At 43.8% G+C, this 21531-nt stretch overlaps 2 protein-coding genes across 5 annotated transcripts in view; both read right to left on the minus strand.

Annotated features, from left to right (window-relative positions):
- Positions 1-717: 717 nt before the first annotated feature.
- On the minus strand, positions 718-5116 carry LOC115181837 (frizzled-1-like). The gene has a single exon (XM_029743561.1). The coding sequence runs from the start codon at positions 4745-4747 to the stop codon at positions 3068-3070; it is 1680 nt and encodes a 559-aa protein (XP_029599421.1). The 5' UTR covers positions 4748-5116; the 3' UTR covers positions 718-3067.
- Positions 5117-7377: 2261 nt separating this feature from the next.
- The window catches only part of LOC115181853 (cyclin-dependent kinase 14), a 193838-nt gene continuing 179684 nt past the window's right edge, over positions 7378-21531 (minus strand). For all 4 annotated transcript variants that reach the window (XM_029743562.1, XM_029743564.1, XM_029743563.1 and 1 more), the window contains one exon: positions 7378-10727. The gene's annotated coding sequence lies outside the window, so the exon portion shown is untranslated. The remainder of the gene's footprint in view (positions 10728-21531) is intronic.

Consider the following 21531-nt stretch of genomic DNA (forward strand, 5'->3'; position numbering starts at 1 on the left):
AGATACAAGAGTGAACAGAAAAACCACAATAAAGATCAACAAAATGAAAGACAACAAAAAAAGCACCCTAAACAATGGCTGTATGAAAGTTGAGTAGCTGACCTACGTATGTGACTGCCAGACATGGGACACAAGCTATTTTAAGTGCAAAGCAACAATGCCCCTACACAAGCAAGGCCTCTGAGCGTTCAGTGCATACCAACCATTCACAAGATTCCCATCCACCTCATTTAGCCTAACCAGAGAGCTGCATTTGATTAACATCCACCCAGGATAAAGAAGTTGTTTTTCAAACCAGACTTCACAGTTGGCTGTAACCACTGAGATAAAACTCATGTTCACTGTTGAGCTTTTCCAGCTGTAAAAATGATTGCTATTACCATGTTGTTACAAAGTGAATACTATATACAGTTTATGAAGCAGATTTGTTTACACGCCAAACCTTAAACTACATTTTAGGCAGGTACCCTAGCGGTTAAGAGCGTTGGGCCAAGAACCGAAAGGTCGCTGATTCTAATCCCCTAGCCGACTAGTTGAAAAATATGTTGATGTGCCCTTGAGCAAGGCACTTAACCCTAAATGCTCCCGTAAGTCGCTCCGGATAAGACCACCTGCTAAATGACTAAAATGTAAATGTACACTTGGCTAACAGCATGATCCAATGCATCAACTCTGGTTTATAACACATGAAAATAATAGATATTTCAAATCATGACAGTTGGTGCAAAGGTGGGATTGTTTATTCTTTAAAGTAATCAGTGTGGATATAAAGAAATGTTTCTATAAATATAATGTTTTTAATAACAAACAAATGCAGAACACCAGAATTAAACATAATAGATGTCAAAGGCATGAACATGTTGTTTAATAGAGAGCCATCCATGCATTTAGGGTAAAATAACTTTCATGCATTTGACAAGAACATAACAGAAGATGTTTGAGGTGGGGACAGATTACGGTGTCTTCCTTTATAAAGCCTAAAGACAGCTGCTCATCCTGCATGGTTAGCACCAACACACACGCACATACACACACGAGCATGTGTGCACACAAACACAAGGACACAGTTAACCAGGAGAGAAATGACTCAGGGGTGAAAGGGGACTGCTCAAAGCTGCCACCTGGGCCCATTGTAAAAAAAAATACAGCCACATTTTGCCAACAATTTCCTTCTGGGGAATAATCCTTTTCTGACTCTGATTACCTGTAGGTCTGAAAATTACAAAATGCACTGTCCTATCTCCTTCAATTATTCATTTGTTTTCAGTTTTTATAAGCCAATTATACAGCCAGCTGTAGAGTAGGCTACTGCGTATTTCAACTGTCTGTCTGTCTGTCTGTCTGTCTGTCTGTCTGTCTGTCTGTCTGTCTGTCTGTCTGTCTGTCTGTCTGTGAGAAAGCATTAGGTGTGCAGCTGATGTGTTATTTAGCCCACCTCTGAGTCTGAGCAGTCTCTGTCCAGCATTCTGTATTCCCCTAGCCTGGTCCAAGACCTGATTGTGCTGTCCTGCCTACTCCTATGGTTCTTCGGGGTTGGCAAGACAGCACAAACAGATCTGGGACCAGGCTAGTATTTCTCCCCAAAGTGCTCAAAAAGGTAAACAAAGCCACAAACAACGTGTGTCTGTTCTGTGTTAATAGGCAGCAGGACTATCTGAAACACATAAACAAAATGTTGAAAAGATCCTGCAAATGGTTTACTTTCATTCTATTACAATATTTTGTCACCAAAAGACAGCTTTTAACTTTGGTGCAACTATTTGGGCTTTATCCTGGGCTAAATGTTCTCATTCTGGCTCATTCTCATTCAGGTTATGAAAACATGTGTATTTGGAGGATTCATGTCATGTAGGCTACACAGTACATGTGCACACAATCCCAAATCTATACCTACTTCCTTGTTATAAAAATGCTGACTGTACTTTTAACCGTCAAATCCAAGGCATTTAGAAATATGTTGAACACATAATCCCAAACCTATACCTCATTTTAAAATACATGTGCATCATATTTTTAACCTTCAAATCCCAGGCATTTAGGCATTTAGAAATATGTTGAATAGAAGAGAACAGTTGGACAGAAAGAACAGCAGTATTATGGGGGATAAGGACCCACGAGGAAGCAATTGTTTTTCACGGGACTCTGCTGCTTAGAATAGAAACAATGTTCCGAGCCAGTCTACTGATCAAAGACAGCTCCAACCCTCTCCCAGCAGTGACCGAGCCAACTCAACCGCTCCAACCCTCTCCCAGCAGTGACCGAGCCAACTCAACCGCTCCAACCCTCTCCCAGCAGTGGCCGAGCCAACTCAACCGCTCCAACCCTCTCCCAGCAGTGACCGAGCCAACTCAACCGCTCCAACCCTCTCCCAGCAGTGACCGAGCCAACTCAACCGCTCCAACCCTCTCCCAGCAGTGACCGAGCCAACTCAACTCAACCGCTCCAACCCTCTCCCAGCAGTGACCGAGCCAACTCAACCGCTCCAACCCTCTCCCAGCAGTGACCGAGCCAACTCAACCGCTCCAACCCTCTCCCAGCAGTGACCGAGCCAACTCAACCGCTCCAACCCTCTCCCAGCAGTGACCGAGCCAACTCAACCGCTCCAACCCTCTCCCAGCAGTGACCGAGCCAACTCAACCGCTCCAACCCTCTCCCAGCAGTGACCGAGCCAACTCAACCGCTCCAACCCTCTCCCAGCAGTGACCGAGCCAACTCAGGTCCTAAGACAACCACATCCTTCATGCTAAATGCTCAGTCAGCTGGCTCTTTATCACCAAGGTCCATTTCCATTATGCCCAAAGTGTGTCAAATAAATGTTGGTTTTAATAGAGGGAAACAACTAAAAAAGAGAATTTTGAACTTTAAATACAAATATATACTTACAAAAATCTCACAAAATGTTTTATGTACAATAGAAACATCATGTACCAATGAGTGTCTCTGCATGGCAATTAAGTCCAAAAACGATTATCATTCATTCAGTCTGTAAATAAACAATTTTTTTGTGTGTGTGGGGGACACCCATCATAGGCTACAGTACATCGAGGTCTCACCCCACTCAGACCACTCACACCGTGGTCTCTCCCTGTCTGTTGTTAGCCAGTCTCGTATAAAACCTCTTCCAGGAGTTGAGGGTCTTCCCAGACCAGATCCAGAACCCGGACGTTATCCCCACGATCAGAGTCATGAGGTACTTGATCATGAAGACGGTGAAGTCGGGGCTCATGTTGGGGTGTGGGTGGGCCGGACAGGGCACGGCGTACGTCTTACACGTCTGGCTGATCCACGTCCTCTCCCACTGCTCCCGGAAGGCCTGCTCGTAGAAGTAGCAGGCGATGACGATGGTGGCGGGGACGGTGTAGAGCACGCTGAAGATCCCTATCCTCACCATCAGCTTCTCCAGCTTCTCCGTCTTGGTGCCGTCGTGCTTCATGATGGTTCTGATCCGGAACAGAGACACGAAGCCGGCCAGGAGGAACGAGGTGCCAATGAAGAGGTAGACAAAGAGCGGCGCTAGGACGAAGCCTCGGAGAGCGTCCACGCTGTTGATGCCCACGAAGCACACGCCGCTAAGGACATCCCCGTCCACCTGGCCCACCGCCAGGATAGTGATGGTTTTAATGGCGGGCACAGCCCACGCCGCCAGGTGGAAGTACTGCGAGTTGGCCTCGATGGCTTCGTGGCCCCACTTCATCCCTGCTGCCAGGAACCAGGTGAGGGCAAGGATGACCCACCAGATGGAGCTGGCCATGCTGAAAAAATACAACATCATGAAGAGGATGGTACATCCCTCCTTTTTGGTACCCTGCACCACAGTCCTAATGTCGTTGTCAAACCTGTCATTGCAAACCACCTTGTCCTCAAGGAGAAATCCAGCTATGTAGGCAATGGAAACCATGGTGTAGCAACCGGATAGGAAGATAATAGGACGCTCAGGGTAACTGAAGCGCTTCATGTCCACCAGATAGGTTAAAACGGTAAATAACGTGGATGCACAACATAACACGGACCAGATTACTATCCATATCCTGGCGAATTTTAACTCTTCCTCGCTGAAGTACATCATGCCGTTAGATTTCTTTGGCTCGCAAGGTGCGCCACAGTCATCCTCACCGAGAAAACGGTAATTCAAATAAGTGGGTACTTTCAGAGAAGCCGGGCACTTGAACTGTCCTTTTACAATCCCAGTATCGTGCGGAGGCTCCGTTACATCAGGGGTGGGATTGACCGGTGTGCTTTGACCCGACATATTCTGCCCGACGCACAGCTCGCCCGCTCCGTGAACCGGGAAAGACTCGCAAGCGAGGCTGACCGGCCACTGAAAACCGAATTTGTTCATGAGCGCCTCGCAGCCCTGTCTCGCCCTCTCGCACAGTGACCTGCACGGGGGAAGCGCCTGCTCAAGCACCGTGCACACAGGCGCATACATGGAGCAGAGGAAAAACTTTAAATCAGGAGAACACTGGACTTTCACAAGCGGGTAAAACTGGTGTACCTCGAGCCCTGCTTCCTCCTGGTTTGTGTGTCCTAGTAAATTTGGCATGATGGTCTCGTTGTATGCGATGTCCGTACAAAGTGGAATAGAAATCGGCTGGCAAAAGCCGTGCTCCGGAATAGACATTCCCCGGTCGCCATACTGTCCATTTACCCTTATAGATCCTAGACTGATCAATAAAAACACCTGCAAAAATATACACAGTACTCTGTTGTAATCCATTGCGAAAGCATTACGCACGGACACAGACATACTTTCTTTGCGGTTTCTTCCAAAACTAGCTAGCTCGCCAGCTAGCGAGCCACTACTTCCCCGCTCCCTTTCTGTGCTGGGTTTTTCTTTCCTTGTAAATGTAACATTACTCCCTTCCTGCGTAACTTTTGGTTGTTTTCGCTTCTCCCCGCCGTTGCGCAGAGATGTTGAAGGTCCCCCAAAATCGAAAAATATCGCTGACAGAATTTGGAGAAAAAAAATCCGACCTACTATACACAACACACAGGTCCGGACTCCACAATGTTCTTCTGCTACTCTAGCTGCCCGACAAACGTGATAGCCTCTCTCTGCTCTGCGCTGTTCAAACCTGTTTCCAGGCGCCCTGCTGTCTCAGTGATCCGTCTCTCTCTCCTCCATATGGAAAAAAGGGTTGGACTAACAGATGGCATGGTTTAGGGATCGTCTACAATTGTTCATCTTGTGCATGGCTGATGAGTTTCAATGTCTTAGTTCTATAGCCGAAACAATATTACATATTTCATATAAGAATTATGCCCTTATAAATAGGCCTATGATACTTCTGAAAGCCACATCTAGGACCACTGATGAAAGGCAATATTATTTTACCAATCTGACAGAAGGCCTACTGTTTATATGAGCAAAACCCTTTACCCTTAATTAACTTCTATGTTCATTAAAACTGTGAGGTACTGACTCAGAAATATCCTATTAGACCTCCTCAAATAGTCTACTATTGTAACAGTCCAGACTCCCTTGATATTATCATCCAGTAAAACTGTGTGTGACTGTAAAACACACTAAATAAATGCCATGCGCTTTACATATTACAAATGAGTAAATGGGTCTTTTATAGAGGGAAGAACAACCAGCATAATTTTAATCGGTCTCCCCTTTCAACCATAATGTTGTCTCCACCGTTAGGCCCCAGGGACAGGGATGAAAGTGGTTTGTCACCATGAGCCTTTGGGATCAGAGGGGTTTCAAACCCAGCTCCCACAGTGGTGCGCGCAGAGGGAACAGTGGGAGGGAGAGACCCTGTGTAGAGGAGAACAGGAAGGAAACCGTGAAAGAGAAAAAGAGAGAGAGAGAGAGACCCTGTGTAGAACACCAAAGGAAGGAAGAGAGAAACTCCACTACAGTGAGCTTAACAGAGCAGTCCTGCCCCCCTTGACTTTCAGGGAGTCTATTATCTCTCATTTGTCATCAACTGTACTGCACTGTACCTTACTGTTCACCAGAGTTATATTAGATAATGTAAGGCTGTTTATTGTATAATAACAGTATCATAACAACATAAATAATAAGCAAATCAACTACTGTTGCAACCACCAATAACACTATGATCAGTTATAGAGCATCAATAATATGATTAGCCCAAGTGATGTGCATCAAAACATATTTCTAGTTAATGTCACAGAGCACTCTCTAATGAGAATTCAAAACAGCATGGCTCACAAGCTGAGGCCAAGCAAATACAGAGGATCCCTAATGTTAATGAGTCACCCAGGCATTCTGACTGGTTAGGAGGCATGTCTGTTTGTGGTATGGAGAGGGAGTCAATAAGTATGTAATATATCCTGACAGAAGAATGCAGTGAGATTTGGTTCTTCAAGCTACACCCTGCCAAGAGAGAGACAAACAAACTCAAAATGACTTATGTTACTAAATGTCTTGTTTTAGGGCTGGGTGTCTAGCCAAGTCTATTCAGTTTGGAATAAAGTTGTCCAGAGCAATCAACGTTACAAAGACAAAGTTAAAACCTTGAGTCAGATTTCACCTTCATGCAGTTGATATATGATCCAACATTAAAGAGATAAACTGGAATTAAGTATTGGAAATGCATTTTTGGGTGGGGAATTTTTTGGTGCAAAACAGTTTCAGAACCATTTATGACCACATGCAATAACCACAGAACAGAATAGAATGACTTCTTCACGTTTTTCCAAAGAAACTTTAAAAACGTTACGAACATTACATTCTTACAGCAAACATTGTGTTGTTGCAGTTTCCATGTATTTTTCTCCTACCTGTCTGTCACAGCAGTCATTATGACCCGGAGGTTGTTTGTTTTCATGTTATAAATTATATCTGTTTTTTGACCTGCAGACGTGAAAACTGTACTAATAACTGAAGTTACATTATTTTTCATATATGCATCCCAAATGGCACTCTATTCCATATATAGTGCACAACAGTTAACCAGAGCCAATAGGGATGCAATTTGGGATGCAGTCTTGGAGATGTTGTTGACCTATTGGTATGGTTTGAATCAGAGACATAACACCTTGGTGGGTGTCCAGAGAAAACACTGTTGTGGTTTCAATACAAAGAAGGACTCTGTAATCAGGCCAGCTGAGCTCACATCAAACAGGACTGGAAATACATGATAAATCACTAGAAACTGTTGCTGGTGCAGTTGAGTAAATGATGCCTTAAATAAAACAAAGTACGGTACTTAGATCAATTCCAGGGATAACTCATTTCCGGAAATAGCTAACTATGTAAATACTGATGAATAGGAGGACAAAGGCAACCAATATCCACACTAGCATGACCACACTAGATTGGAGTTGTGGTAGAATTAGTATGAAGTAAGTATGTAATACATGACCTAACAACAGCTGTTTTGCATTGGTAGCTGAACACAGTTTGAAGCATTAATAAACTTTATTTATTTCAGGTAAACCAACAATAAACAACATTTACAGAAGGACATTACATCTTCCATAATAACATTACATACAGGTCGTAACAAATAGGTAATGCAACAGCTATTCTACTAGTATATTCTAAGTTTCAGTTTATAAAGTGACCGGTAACACTTCTTCTATGTCCGAAACCACTTGTGAAAAATGATGTATTTTCAGAGCATCATACAAAAAAGAAAAAATAGATATGCAAGTGAAGCTTTTTTTTTTGTACTGGAAAACACAGATTCAGTGTTGAGTACAGCGGGGGTTGCATGTCTGGTTCCAAAACGCCTTTCCCAACATATGCTGTACATCTACGCAGTTAAGAAACTGACAAGGCCAAAAAATATACTGTATGTGTATATATCCATATATATTTAATACGAATCCTCTCTTTTACGGCGTTAAGGTGACACCCGTGACCCTGTATGTACGCAAGCATAGTACAAGCGTCACTATTACATTTTACACAAGGCGTTTCACCTCCCCTTTTATATACAGCCTAGTAAGACAGTTTATAACAAAGGGTACAAAATGATTAAATATTGACATGTATCTCGAAATATGACTCAGAATGTGCACATTCCGTAGCATGACAAATATAGCAAACAGATTAATCTTAAGCCATTCCCCAATTCAGATTTGAATGGTGCATTTGTAAATGCATTTTATTAAACATCTGGAAGTTAACTTTACAAGCAAGAACCAATGGTAACATTAAAATGATAGTAGGTCCCATTAAAATGTTCATAATTTTGACCACCACAGTGCTCAATGTGCAATTTCACTACTTTTTTCCCAAGATTTCCCTTCATAGAGAAAATGCTTTTAATTCCCAAAGGAGAAAAAAAGAGCTTTCAGGAACTCCACCCACGCAGGCAGGCAGGTAGTCCAAAACATATACAGTATTTTCATGTTTATGTGATATCGCAGGCAGGCGGCAAAGGAAGAAACTCCTGGGACACAAAGGCACAAAATAAAAAGGGGGAAAAAGAAAAGTGATATGCCACACACACACACAGAAAGCAGGAGAGTAACGTATCAACAATAATTATTCAGCTGCTAATACCTTACTGTATCCCATAAAGCCATGCAAGGCCAAGTAGAGCGAGCTGGGCGATCTATCTCAGCAGAGCTCTCAGGTATTTACCCTCCTCTGTCACGCTGCTTTAGTCACATTAAGATGCCACTCTAGACTCTCCACCCTTCCTCACCGTCTTAACTATCACAACACAGAATCACTTGCCACACCAGGAATGACACTGAAGTTCTATGAAATCACTTCAAGTATTTGTAGTAGTTCTCCTTAAAGTCTTACTGGGGTTGGAAACTGGGGTCTGTTGGCCTATATTACGGTTGCCAAGGGAGGGCACTGATATTTCTAGTCTATGCAGGCAAGCGCATGTGATTAAGGACAACACAGGTGCAAAAAGGGACTATTTTAATAAGCTGGAATGTACAGTAGGGCAAGTAGGTTAAAAAAGTGCATTCTCAAAAAGCTAATGACACAAGTCGTCACTATCACTGTGTTTCTCTGTCGTTGCCTCGAGTGCTCTATACCACACCAACCACCACTAGAGATGGTGGGACAATTAAAGCTGTAGCATAACATGAACTTGGCCATATGGTGAACTATGTCAAAGCCTTCTACAAGACTCCTTTCTTTTTAGTGTGTCCTCCTCCTCCCTCTATGATAGACTAGCAGGTGAGGCAGGGGTGGAGAGGGACTGTGTGTGGCCAAGTGTCTACAGTATAATACCTGTGACTGTCTCTCATGTGTTCTCATGTGTGTGTGTGTTAGTGTGTGTGTGTGTGTGTGTGTGTGTGAGTGCACACACACGTCTTTCTAATGTTGTCAGCGTGGATTAAGAAAACTCCTGATCTCCTGATCGTCAGTGTGTGTCCATGATGTCTCACTCAGAACTCTCCTCCCCCTCCTCTACTTGTGAACAGTACAGGCCCATTCAGAGTAGTGGTAGATTTCAAATCAATCCATAAAAAGGGAACCCATATTCTCCATGTTACTGGTCATTGCTATATTACCTAGCTCACACATGAGCATATGAGCAGGTATTTTTATACAAAACAACACCCAGTTGAAAATCGAACACAAAGAGATCTTTGTACCAGCCAATGAAACAAAACTATTTGTTAAATCAATATCACACGATATCATAAAAAGTACTCCTAATAATTGTATTGACGTGATAGCTGAGACAAACAGCCAATGGCGTAATCGTCTAAAAACATTTGTGATGACGTCTGATATACAGTACATTACTGGACGGTGATGGTATCAAAGGACGTGAAGGAGAAGTGGATAGTCATGGGTCGAAGTAACCAAGAGATCAAAATCCCACTGAGCCTATTGCCATTGTGTTTTACCATCTAGATACAGTGCACAACAGGATGCGGTATAGATAACAGTACCTCATGGCCTACATGGAAGCACCAATGAAAGGGTATTGCCCATGTTTGATGCACACGCAATCACACAGATATAACACACCCACATACACTTGAGACGAACCACAGCGAATTCACCATATAACATGTGACTCTTCACGATGTCATCGATGCTCATTGCTTTGCGTGTATGCATCATCTCCAGCAGAGACTAACGGATTATTATCACCAATATCACTATTACAGGATTACTACCATTTCTCTTATGATTATTATTGATTTGATGTCATTTGACTCTGGTCTGACAGTTACAGAGGAGGAACAGTTCAAAGTTAAAGAGAAACATTACTACCGCTTGTCATTCTCAGTTAAAATTTGTGTTGTGAGTGTGAGTTAAACTGTCCAGTGGGTGTGTATCTGTGTTTGTGTACGTGTGAGTTTGTGCATGCGTGTGTGAATGCATGCAAGTGCAGCATGTCAGTGAAAGAATTTAAGCTTTCTTGGAGTCCGTGATATATTTTCTAAATATGAGTATACTGTACATACAAATATACATTCTTACATAGGTAGTTAGAAACACAAGCCACAGTATGTATCAATAGTATTGTAAAGTCCCTTGATGATTAAGGGTATTGTAAATGTGTCAACAATATATGAGTATCATAACATTATAAAAGTCAACAAAAATTGCAAATTATAAAACTGAAATTGGAGGTGTCACCCACCAAAATGTATACACTCAGGCACACACACTCAGGCGCACACACACACAGACACACACACACAGACACACACGGTTGGAAAGGTAATAAGTTAAAGAAACAGAAGAGGGTATGTGATCCCGGTGGCTCCTCCATCTCAGTGTCTTTGTCCTTCTCTCTTGGACTGACCACAGCAGCAACCTGAAAAACACAGAAACAAACACATGAGTTAATCTGCCAACTGGAAATAAACTAATCACAACTACCTTATTTCTGAACGACCCCTTAGGAGAGAAGTAAAAAGAGAGAGAAAAATAGAGACACAGAGAGAGAGAGATTGAGAGAGATAACCCAGTAGACCTGGCTGGCTTGGAGCGCTCCTCTAATCCCCTTCTTTCTTTCTAGTGACCATACTGCAATAATAAATAATGCATGTCTCTCCCTGTGTCCTCTCTCTCTCTCTCCCCCCTCTCCCCCCCTTCTCTCTCTCTCACACTCTTTCCCCCCTCTTTCTCTTTCTCTCTCTCGCTCAGCCTTTGGAAGTCCATTCCCAGTGGATGTGAGGTAGTCTATGCCAGGAATCTGAAGTCTTGGATGGACGCCTCCTTTATCTGCTGCTCATACAGCTCTCTGACTCAAAACACATACAGGCGGTGTAGGAATGTGTGTGTGTGTTAGTGTTTGTGTGCGTGTGTGCATGTGTGTGTGTGTGTGTGTGTGTGTGTGTGTGTGAGAGAGAGGGGTAAGAGGGAGAAAGAGAAGTAGCGAGAAGATGAGCTTGACTTCAGGTTGCATTGTGTAAAGCAGAGATAGAGTATGGAGTCTTGTTTAGGTCAAAAAGGACACCGCGAGATGAACAGAGTGGACATAGGACAGAAACAGAGCAAAGGGGAAAAACAGACAGAGAGAGAAAAGGAGAGAGGATGTGAGGCTGAGAAGTTCAAGGTCACAGAAGCACTCAGTCTCTCTCCCGTTCATCTCTCTCTCTTTCTCTGCCTCAGGGTGAGTTATTGGATGGCAGGTCGTGAGGCCCACAGAGGGATCTCTCTCTCCTCCCTCTCTCCTTTTGCTCTCCTCCCTACTGTATCATATACTCTTTAAGTCAACAATGGAATGTGTTGTTTTTGGGGCCTGATTTAGTCCTGTGGGATGAAAAAGTACTAAAGATGAGTGTGTGTAAGTGAGTGTGTGTGTGTGTAGGGGGTTCTGCATGGAACCAGATGGGTAGGATTTGTAGGGTGTGGCCATGTCCAATAGGGCCAGCTGTTGTCTGTCATACAATGGTGAATAGACAGAACCCCCCCACCCCCACACAATCACATCATTAAGAAGGGAAAGTGCTTAGTGCTGGGTGGTGGGATATTTAACAATGGAGAGAGAGATGGAGAGAGAGAATAAGAAGAGGTGACTACTAAAAAAACCAAACACAAGCTAACCTCTCTCTCTGATCACCCTTCCCCCTCCACTCGCCCGCACCTGTAGCCTGCTCCCCCTTTTCTCCCCAATCCCACCTCTCCCCCCACATCCCAGTCTCTCTGAGGCCATGTTCAAATATCAGCACAGTTCTCCTCTAGATGTTCATCGGGCAGCCAGTCAGTCTTGCAGTGAGCGGGTCGCTCCCCAGACAATCCCCTCCTCAACACACACAAACCTTTAATCCCTTATACCTGCCTGATCAAAGAGCCTGTCACTACCGTGAAGCAGCAGCTCTGGAAATACTAATAACCCCAGATGAACACCTCAGAGAACGGAGACAAACCTCTCAGGTGTTGCAGAATACTAACACACTTCAAATGAGCCTAAGTAGTATATAAACACCAGAGACATAATAACGTAGACAAAAAACACTGAGGAGTTTTAAAACAGTCAAATACTTCAAATAGGCCTAACTATCTTATCAATGAGTACATTTACATGCACACTAATCATTTGGTATTAAACTGATTATGGCAGTAGGCAGATTATGCATAAGTCATGTAAACACCTTGCTCTGCTTCGCTTAATCGGCGTAAGGTCAAAATCATAGTAAGCATACGTCGATTAAAACACCTGGTGTTCTGAGCAATCTTTCAAATGATTAGGACATGTAAAAAAAACACCTGAACCGGCGTTCCAGCGGTGTATTTGATCTGGTATGCTAGCACCAGCCCAGCGAACCTCCCTCTTTAGTACATGAGAAGTGAGTTTGGAACAACTGAATGTATGTGACTTAGAAGTGGTTTTCACATACAAACTTTATATGTCCCAACTCAGAATCAAATATGCTTCCCAAAAGAACATGGTCGCTGTGGTAAAATGTTTATTTTGATTGGTGATTTTCTGCATTTATCAGAGTGCCATCAGGTAGCCTGATTTCAGATGTGTCCATCTAAACAGGATTATTAGGGAAATCGGTCTTCTTGCAAAGCATGTAAACGTTTTAATCAAACTATTATATTAATCTGACGATCCACAATAATCGCATTAGTGTGTGCATATAACCGTACTCAATTACATTTTTACAGGTCTCTTTAACAAACAGGATTTGGTTCTAAATTCTACAGATTATTATCAATCCAAAACACCCTGAATTAACAGGAGTTGTCGACATTGGTAGTCAGGAAAGCTTGACTGAGGAAGGCTGACGCCCCCTGCCTACCCTCCCTCCAGAGGTCACGCCCTCTGACCCCTAACCCCCACAGCGGTCCCGTCATGTCTGATCCCGGGGTAATGAGGTGCGTCAGCCCGCCATTAAACATCACTCACACAACACCCTCAGCTGAGACAGCCCTGATGCTTTAACAAACTGTTTTACGTGCTGGGCTATAAACTGTGTGTGTGGGTGTGTAGGTGTGTGTGTTCGTGAATTGAGGATTTGGAGTGATTTTAATTAAGACAAATCATTTTCCATTTCTTTTAAGCACAGGTTTAATTAAAAACCCCAAAGGTTCCCTACTGGATGTAGACTGGACTTAAAAGTTTCCAGTTATTAGAATGATAGGAATGCTGTGTAATGGCAACTACTGTGTTGGTTGCCATGGCTACTGCAGACTTCACTGGTCTTACATGAGCAGCCGTTTCCAGTGTGCTAGTAACAATAATTAACAATTTAGAATGCCTAAATGATCTAAATCATACTCTCTTTCTCTCTCTCTCGTATGCACGCACACGCACACGCACACACACGCACACACACACACACACACACAGTCAAATCCTCCCAGAGTCGTGGGTACCATCGGTGGTTTGCAGATTGTTTTCTCTGCTTTAACGGACTAACAGAAATCTCCCCACCTGTTTGCTTAGTGGAATACCCTTTACATGTACATTTATTTAACAAGACATGGAGCTTGTCTGTGGTGGTTTTTCTGGTAGGGTTCCAGCCATGGTTTATCACTAATAAAAACAGTGTGAATACCAGAGCCACTCAGGCAGGGCAGCCTAATGCTTACCAGTCTATAGTCCTATAGCCTGTCACAGTACTACGCTCCCTTTATTAAAACAGCACTCTACATTTCCATACACCCCAGCCTGCCAGGCTAAACATGACTGGGCCTAATGAAATATGAAAGAGAGAGAGACAGAGAGAGAGAGAATGAGAGAGAGAGAAACACACACACACACACACACACACACTCACACATACATTTATGTTTATTTAACCTTGTGGGGACACAAATTATTCCCATTCAAAATCCTATATTCCTTAACCCCTAACCCTAGCCCTAAACATAACCCTAATTCAATTCTAACCCTAACCAACTAGAAATATCCTTTTTCATTGTGGGAACTAACAAAATGTCACCAGTCGGTCAAATTTGTTTTAGTTTACTACTGTTGTGGGGACTTCTGGTTAAACCCGTCTACCACGCACACACAATGCATGCTCGCGCATGCCTGCACACACACACACAGGTTTGTAGCAGGGGTTAACGGGTACAGGAAGCAGCCACTCCACCTTCAGGCCCCCGGCCGTCACATGACATGCAGATTCCAAAGGGGAATTGGCTGATGACCCACACGCTGGTGGGTATATGGAGAAGTTGTTTTATTCCAGCATTGGCTTAAGACCCTCACACGCTATCTCCCTACCTCAGAACAGACAGAGGCACCATGCATGGGCTAGCTAGCTGACTAGTGAGGATAACACAGCTACGCACAGTTGTCTCTGCTTCTCTCTCTTCTCTCTGGGCAGAGGGGTTAAGTTAACCACTTCCTGTGTGTGTGGGGGGATGTGTGTTTGTGTGTGTGTGAAGGTGTGAGGCAGTGGAGGTGGTCTCCCCAGGAGAAGAGGTTCTTTACTACACATGGATGTGTTTTCTATTTCCTCATATCCTGGCACCACAACCCCACTGTTGAACATCTTCCATGTCAGCACTTCAGATACAGCCAGAGTAGCACGTACACACTTTCTCTCTCTCTCTCTCTCTCTCTCGACACACACTGAGTACATATGCACTGCATACGGTATACACACTAGAGGTCGACCGATTAATCGGAATGGCTGATTAATTAGGGCCGATTTCAAGTTTTCATATTTAACTAGGCAAGTCAGTTAAGAACACATTCTTATTTTCAATGACGGTCTAGGAACGGTGGGTTAACTGCCTTGTTCAGGAGCAGACCGACAGATTTTTACCGTGTCAGCTCAGGGATTCAATATTACAACCTTATGGTTAACTAGTCCAACGCTCTAACCACCTGCTTTACATTGCACTCCACGAGGAGCCTGCCTGTTACGCGAATGCAGTAAGAAGCCAAGGTAAGTTGCTAGCTAGCATTAAACTTATCTTATAAAAAACAATCAATCAATCATAATCACTAGTTAACTACACATGGTTGATGATATTACTAGTTTATCTAGCCTGTCCTGCGTTGCATATAATCGCTTAGGTACACGTTGCTCCAACCATAAACATCAATGCCTTTCTTAAAATCAATACACAAGTATATATTTTTAAACCTGCATATTTAGTTAATATTGCCTGCTAACATGAATTTATTTTAACTAGGGAAAATGTGTCACTTCTCTTGCAACAGAGTCAGGGTATATGCAGCAGTTTGGGCCGTCTGGCTCGTTGCGAACTGTGAAGACTATTTCTTCCTAACAAAGACAGCCGACTTTGCCAAACGGGGGATGATTTAACAAAAGCACATTTGTGAAAAAAGCACAATCGTTGCACGATTGTACCTAACCATAAACATCAATGCCTTTCTTAAAATCAATACACAGAAGTATATATTTTTAAACCTGCATATTTAGCTAAAATAAATCCAGGTTAGCAGGCAATATTAACCAGGTGAAATTGTGTCATTTTTCGTTCATTGCACGCAGAGTCAGGGTATATGCAACAGTTTGGGCCGCCTGGCTCGTTGCAAACTAATTTGCCAGAATTTTACGTAATTATGACATAACATTGAAGGTTGTGCAATGTAACAGGAATATTTAGACTTAGGGATGCCAGCCGTTAGATAAAATACGGAACGGTTCGGTATTTCAGGAAAAACGTTTTGTTTTCGAGATGATAGTTTCCGGATTCGACCATATTAATGACCTAAGGCTCGTATTTCTGTGTGTTATTATGTTATAATTAAGTCTATGATTTGATAGAGCAGTCTGACTGAGCGATGGTAAGCAGCAGCAGGCTCGTAAGCATTCATTCAAACAGCCCTTTCGTGCGTTTGCCAGCAGCCCTTCGCAATGCATTGCGCTGTTTATGACTTCAAGCCTGTCAACTCCCAAGACTACAAGACCATGGTGCTTGCCTATGGAGCTGTGAGGGGAACGGCACCTCCGTACCTTCAGGCTCTGATCAGGCCCTACACCCAAACAAGGTCACTGCGTTCATCCACCTCTGGCCTGCTCGCCTCCCTACCTCTGAGGAAGCACAGTTCCCGCTCAGCCCAGTCAAAACTGTTCGCTGCTCTGGCACCCCAATGGTGGAACAAGCTCCCTCACGACGCCAGGACAGCGGAGTCAATCACCACCTTCCGGAGACACCTGAAACCCCACCTCTTTAAGGAATACCTGGGATAGGATAAAGTAATCCTTCTAACCCCCCCTTAAAAGATTTAGATGCACTATTGTAAAGTGGTTGTTCCACTGGATATCATAAGGTGAATGCACCAATTTGTAAGTCGCTCTGGATAAGAGCGTCTGCTAAATGACTTAAATGTAAATGTAAAATTAGGCTGGTGTAACCGATGTGAAATGGCTAGCTAGTTAGCCGGGTGCGCACTAATAGCGTTTCAAACGTCACTCACTCTGAGACTTGGAGTAGTTTTTCCCTTTGCTCTACATGGGTAATGCTGCTTCGAGGGTGGCTGTTGTCGATGTGTTCCTGGTTCGAGCCCAGGTAGGAGCGAGGAGAGGGACGAAAGCTATACTGTTACACTGGCAATACTAAAGTGCCTATAAGAACATCCAATAGTCAAATCGTATAGAGAGAAATAGTCTTATAATTCCTATAATAACTACAACCTAAAACTTCTTACCTGCGAATATTGAAGACTCATGTTAAAAGGAACCACCAGCTTTCATATGTTCTCATGTTCTGAGCAAGGAACTTAAACGTTAGCTTTTTTACATGGCACATATTGCACTTTTACTTTCTTCTCCAAAACTTTGTTTTTGCATTATTTAAACCAAATTGAACATGTTTCATTATTTATTTGAGGCTAAATTGATTTTATTGATGTATTATATTAAGTTAAAATAAGTGTTCATTCAGTATTGTTGTAATTGTCATTATTACAAATAAATAAATAAATCGGTATTGGCTTTTTTGGGTCCTCCAATAATTGGTATCGGCGTTGAAAAATCATAGTCGGTCGACCTCTAATACACGCACGCACGCACGCACGCACGCACGCACGCACGCACGCACGCACGCACGCACGCACGCACGCACGCACGCACGCACGCACACACACACACACACACACACACACACACACACACACACACACACACACACACACACACACACACACACACACACACACACACACACACACACACACACACACACTATGGAGGAGTCAGTCAGAGCAGAGGCCTTAGCTTTCAGGCAGCACAGGTGCAAGTCATTATACACACATTCCTGGGTGCATTAAGAGTTGCGTCTGTGAGGCGCTGGGAAGCTGGGTGTTTACATAGCAAGTCATCTCTACAGCCTTGTTCTACACTACCCTGGATTTACGACTGCAACTGCTACTCCTAACAGCACCAGCCTCCAAACCACTATTACTGCAACTGCTACTCCTAACAGCACCAGCCTCCAAACCACTATTACTGCAACTGCTACTCCTAACAGCACCAGCCTCCAAACCACTATTACTGCAACTGCTAGTACCACCACCGTTCAAATGACCACTAATTTCCATTACAGCTACAACGGCTTGGCTGGCTGAGGCCAAATAAAGAGATGAGAAACTGTAGTTCGAAGAAGAAACTACAGACATATTCTATTCTGCTTTACACACATTTTTTGAATATGTCATTTTAAAGTGCACATGAATAAATAGGAGCTGTGGTGTGGGTGAATGATGTCTGACCCCCTTTGACATGACCAGTTTGTATGTCGTGTGTCTGTGTTTGTGTGTCCATTGGATCTTCAACGGAAAGATCAGCCTCTAAAGCACTGCGCTCACTAAAGATGCCGCCAGTGTCAAACTATTTCTGGGGCGAGAGCGGCGAGCGGTTACTTTTTTCTCATCCCATAAATCGCTGTTGGTTTGAGGGGTGTATTTTTTGTCTGAGGACTGGCTGATTTCCCCCTTGTGGGGTTTCTGTCAGTAAAGACATGGAAACACAGCTGAGAAGAAGACAGGAGGAGGAGAGGAAGAGAGGAGGAGAGGAAGAGAGGAGGAGAGGAAGACAGGAGGAGAGGAAGACAGGAGGAGAGGAAGACAGGAGGAGGGGAGGAGGAGAGGAAGACAGGAGGAGAGGAAGAGAGGAGGAGAGGAAGACAGGAGGAGAGGAAGACAGGAGGAGGGGAGGAAGAGAGGAGGAGAGGAAGACAGGAGGAGAGGAAGAGAGGAAGAGGAGGAGAGGAAGACAGGAGGAGAGGAAGACAGGAGGAGGGGAGGAGAGGAAGACAGGAGGAGAGGAAGAGAGGAGGAGAGGAAGAGGAGGAGAGGAAGAGAGGAGGAGAGGAAGAGGAGGAGAGGAAGAGAGGAGGAGAGGAGGAGGAGGAGAGGAAGAGAGGGAGGAGGAGAGGAAGAGAGGAGGAGAGGAGAGGAAGAGGGTGAGAGCTATTGCTTAGGCGCCTGACTGTAGTGTGACAGCGGAGACTGCCACTGTGTGTGTGTGTGTGTGTGTGTGTGTGTGTGTGTGTGTGTGTGTGTGGTGTGTGTTTCTCCCTGCAACAGTATCTAACCCTGCTGTAAATCAGTAGACCTCCTGCTGGGAGCGACCCATTCACAGACCAGCCCGATACTATAACACAAAGACCACCATCAACCCCCATTAAAACACACAGCGCCCCCATTCATCTCCAGTCACACCGCCATAACTCTCTCCCTCCATGGACCTAATGGTTGTGTGTGTATGTGTGTGTGTGTGTGTGTGTGTGTGTGTGTGTGTGATGGGATGCTCCATAACTCTCCCACCATGGAGAGGAAATGGTTATGTACAAGGCTGTGCTCCACTCGGTCTTCCCCTTCACAGCGTCCTCCCTCCTAGAGGGAAATGACTGCTACATTGTGGACGTCTGACAGGCCTTGTGAGGGGTAAGTGGCTTTTGGAGGATTGTAAAGAGCCAAAGCAAACATCTATTGGAGTTAGAAGAGACTATCCAGTGGTACTACTAATGCCTAGTATAAATAGACCCAGTCAGTCCTCCAGTCCCATGGAGCAGCTCCTCTGGTGTCTGAGTCTGTGATATTTTATTTTATTTATTTATTTCACCTTTATTTAACCAGGTAGGCAAGTTGAGAACAAGTTCTTATTTACAATTGCGACCTGGCCAAGATAAAGCAAAGCAGTTTGACAAATACAACAACACAGAGTTACACATGGAGTAAAACAAACCTACAGTCAATAATACAGTAGAAAAATAAGTCTATATACAAAGTGAGCAAATGAGGTTAGATAGGGAGGTAAAGGGAAAAAAGGCCATGGTGGCAAAGTAAATACAATATAGCAAGTAAAACACTGGAATGGTAGATTTGCAGTGGAAGAAAGTGCAAAGTAGAAATAGAAATAATGGGGTGCAAAGGAGCAAAATAAATAAATACAGTAGGGGAAGAGGTAGTTGTTTGGGCTAAAATATAGATGGGCTATGTACAGGTGCAGTAATCTGTGAGCTGCTCTGACAGCTGGTGCTTAAAGCTAGTGAGGGAGATAAGTGTTTCCAGTTTTAGTACCGGGAGCTAAGATACGTACTGGAGGCTGTGATATGTACAGGAGGCTGTGATACGTACAGGAGGATGTAATACATACAGGAGGCTGTGATACGTACAGGAGGCTGTGATACGTACAGGAGGCTGTGATACGTACAGGAGGATGTAATACATACAGGAGGCTGTGATACGTACAGGAGGCTGTGATACGTACAGGAGGCTGTGATACGTACAGGAGGCTGTGATACGTACAGGAGGCTATAATACGTACAGGAGACTGTAATACATACAGGAGACTGTAATACGTACAGGAGGCTGTGATACGTACAGGAGGCTGTGATACGTACAGGAGGCTGTGATACGTACAGGAGGCTGTGATACGTACAGGAGGATGTAATACATACAGGAGGCTGTGATACATACAGGAGGATGTAATACATACAGGAGGCTGTGATACGTACAGGAGGCTGTGATACGTACAGGAGGCTGTGATACGTACAGGAGGCTGTGATACGTACAGGAGGCTGTGATACGAGGCTGTGATACGTACAGGAGGCTGTGATACGTACAGGAGGCTATAATATGTACAGGAGACTGTAATACATACAGGAGACTGTAATACATACAGGAGGCTGTATGTATTGGGTCGCAAAGTTCCAGAAACTTTCCCAAAATTCAGAGATTTTCAGAAATCACGGTTGGGAAATTCCCAGAATCAGGAGGGAATAAGCAGGATATCCAGAATCCTCCAAACAGGATTTCTGAAAACCCAGGGAATTTGGGGAGGGTTACTGACATTTCCCAACACTGAGTCCCACAGACAGTAGCTAAGACAGCCTGCTCTAGCCTAATGCAGACTATGGACAAGGGCTTTACAGTGCATTTGCATATTCATGTTTGAATAATGATGCTACAATAGTCTATACACGGTCTTGTATGGTAGAGCATTGCGCTTGAAACACCAGGATAGTGGGTTTGATTCCCAGAGCCACACATACATACAAATGTATGCACGGATGACTGTAAGTCGCTTTGGATAAATGTGTCTGCTAAATGGCATATATTATTATTCTATTGTATTTATGGATCTGATGCAGTACGGTATACGTGCACAGTTCTATATAGAACACTACAGATTACAGCTGGCTTGTAGTAAGTAGATCTAGAAGGAAGGTGAGGTCTTCCCACCAGTGTCACGGTTGTCGTAGAGAGGAGCGGACCAAAGTGCAGTGTGTGTGTCGTTCCACATTTTATTTATACTGTGAAATTATGCAATACATAAATAAACTTGAATGACAAAAAAACAACAAACCGTGACGCAGAGGTGAAACAGACACTACTCAAAACTAATCTCCCACAAACCCAGGTGGGACAAACACCAACTTAAATATGACCTCCAATTAGAGACAACAATGACCAGCTGCCTCTAATAGGAGATCATCCCAAACAAAGCCCAACATAGAAATACAAAACTAGAACAACCCAACATAGAAAATCTAACCTAGAAAAAAAACCTTGTCACTCCCTGACCTGCTCTACCATAGAAAATAACAGCTTTCTATGGTCAGGACGTGACAACCAGGGCCCAAACTAAGGACATGCCTCTGTTTGCTGTTCCCATATAACACTACAGTGACAGTACACACGGACAGACAACCTCAATAACCCTCTCTCCATCCCT

Source organism: Salmo trutta, chromosome 3 (assembly GCF_901001165.1).
Source record: "Salmo trutta chromosome 3, fSalTru1.1, whole genome shotgun sequence".
NCBI lineage: Eukaryota > Metazoa > Chordata > Actinopteri > Salmoniformes > Salmonidae > Salmo > Salmo trutta.

Coding starts and splice junctions, on each gene's coding strand:
- LOC115181837 (XM_029743561.1), bottom strand. CDS start 4,747: ATGTCTGTGTCCGTGCGTAATGCTTTCGCAATGGATTACAACAGAGTA.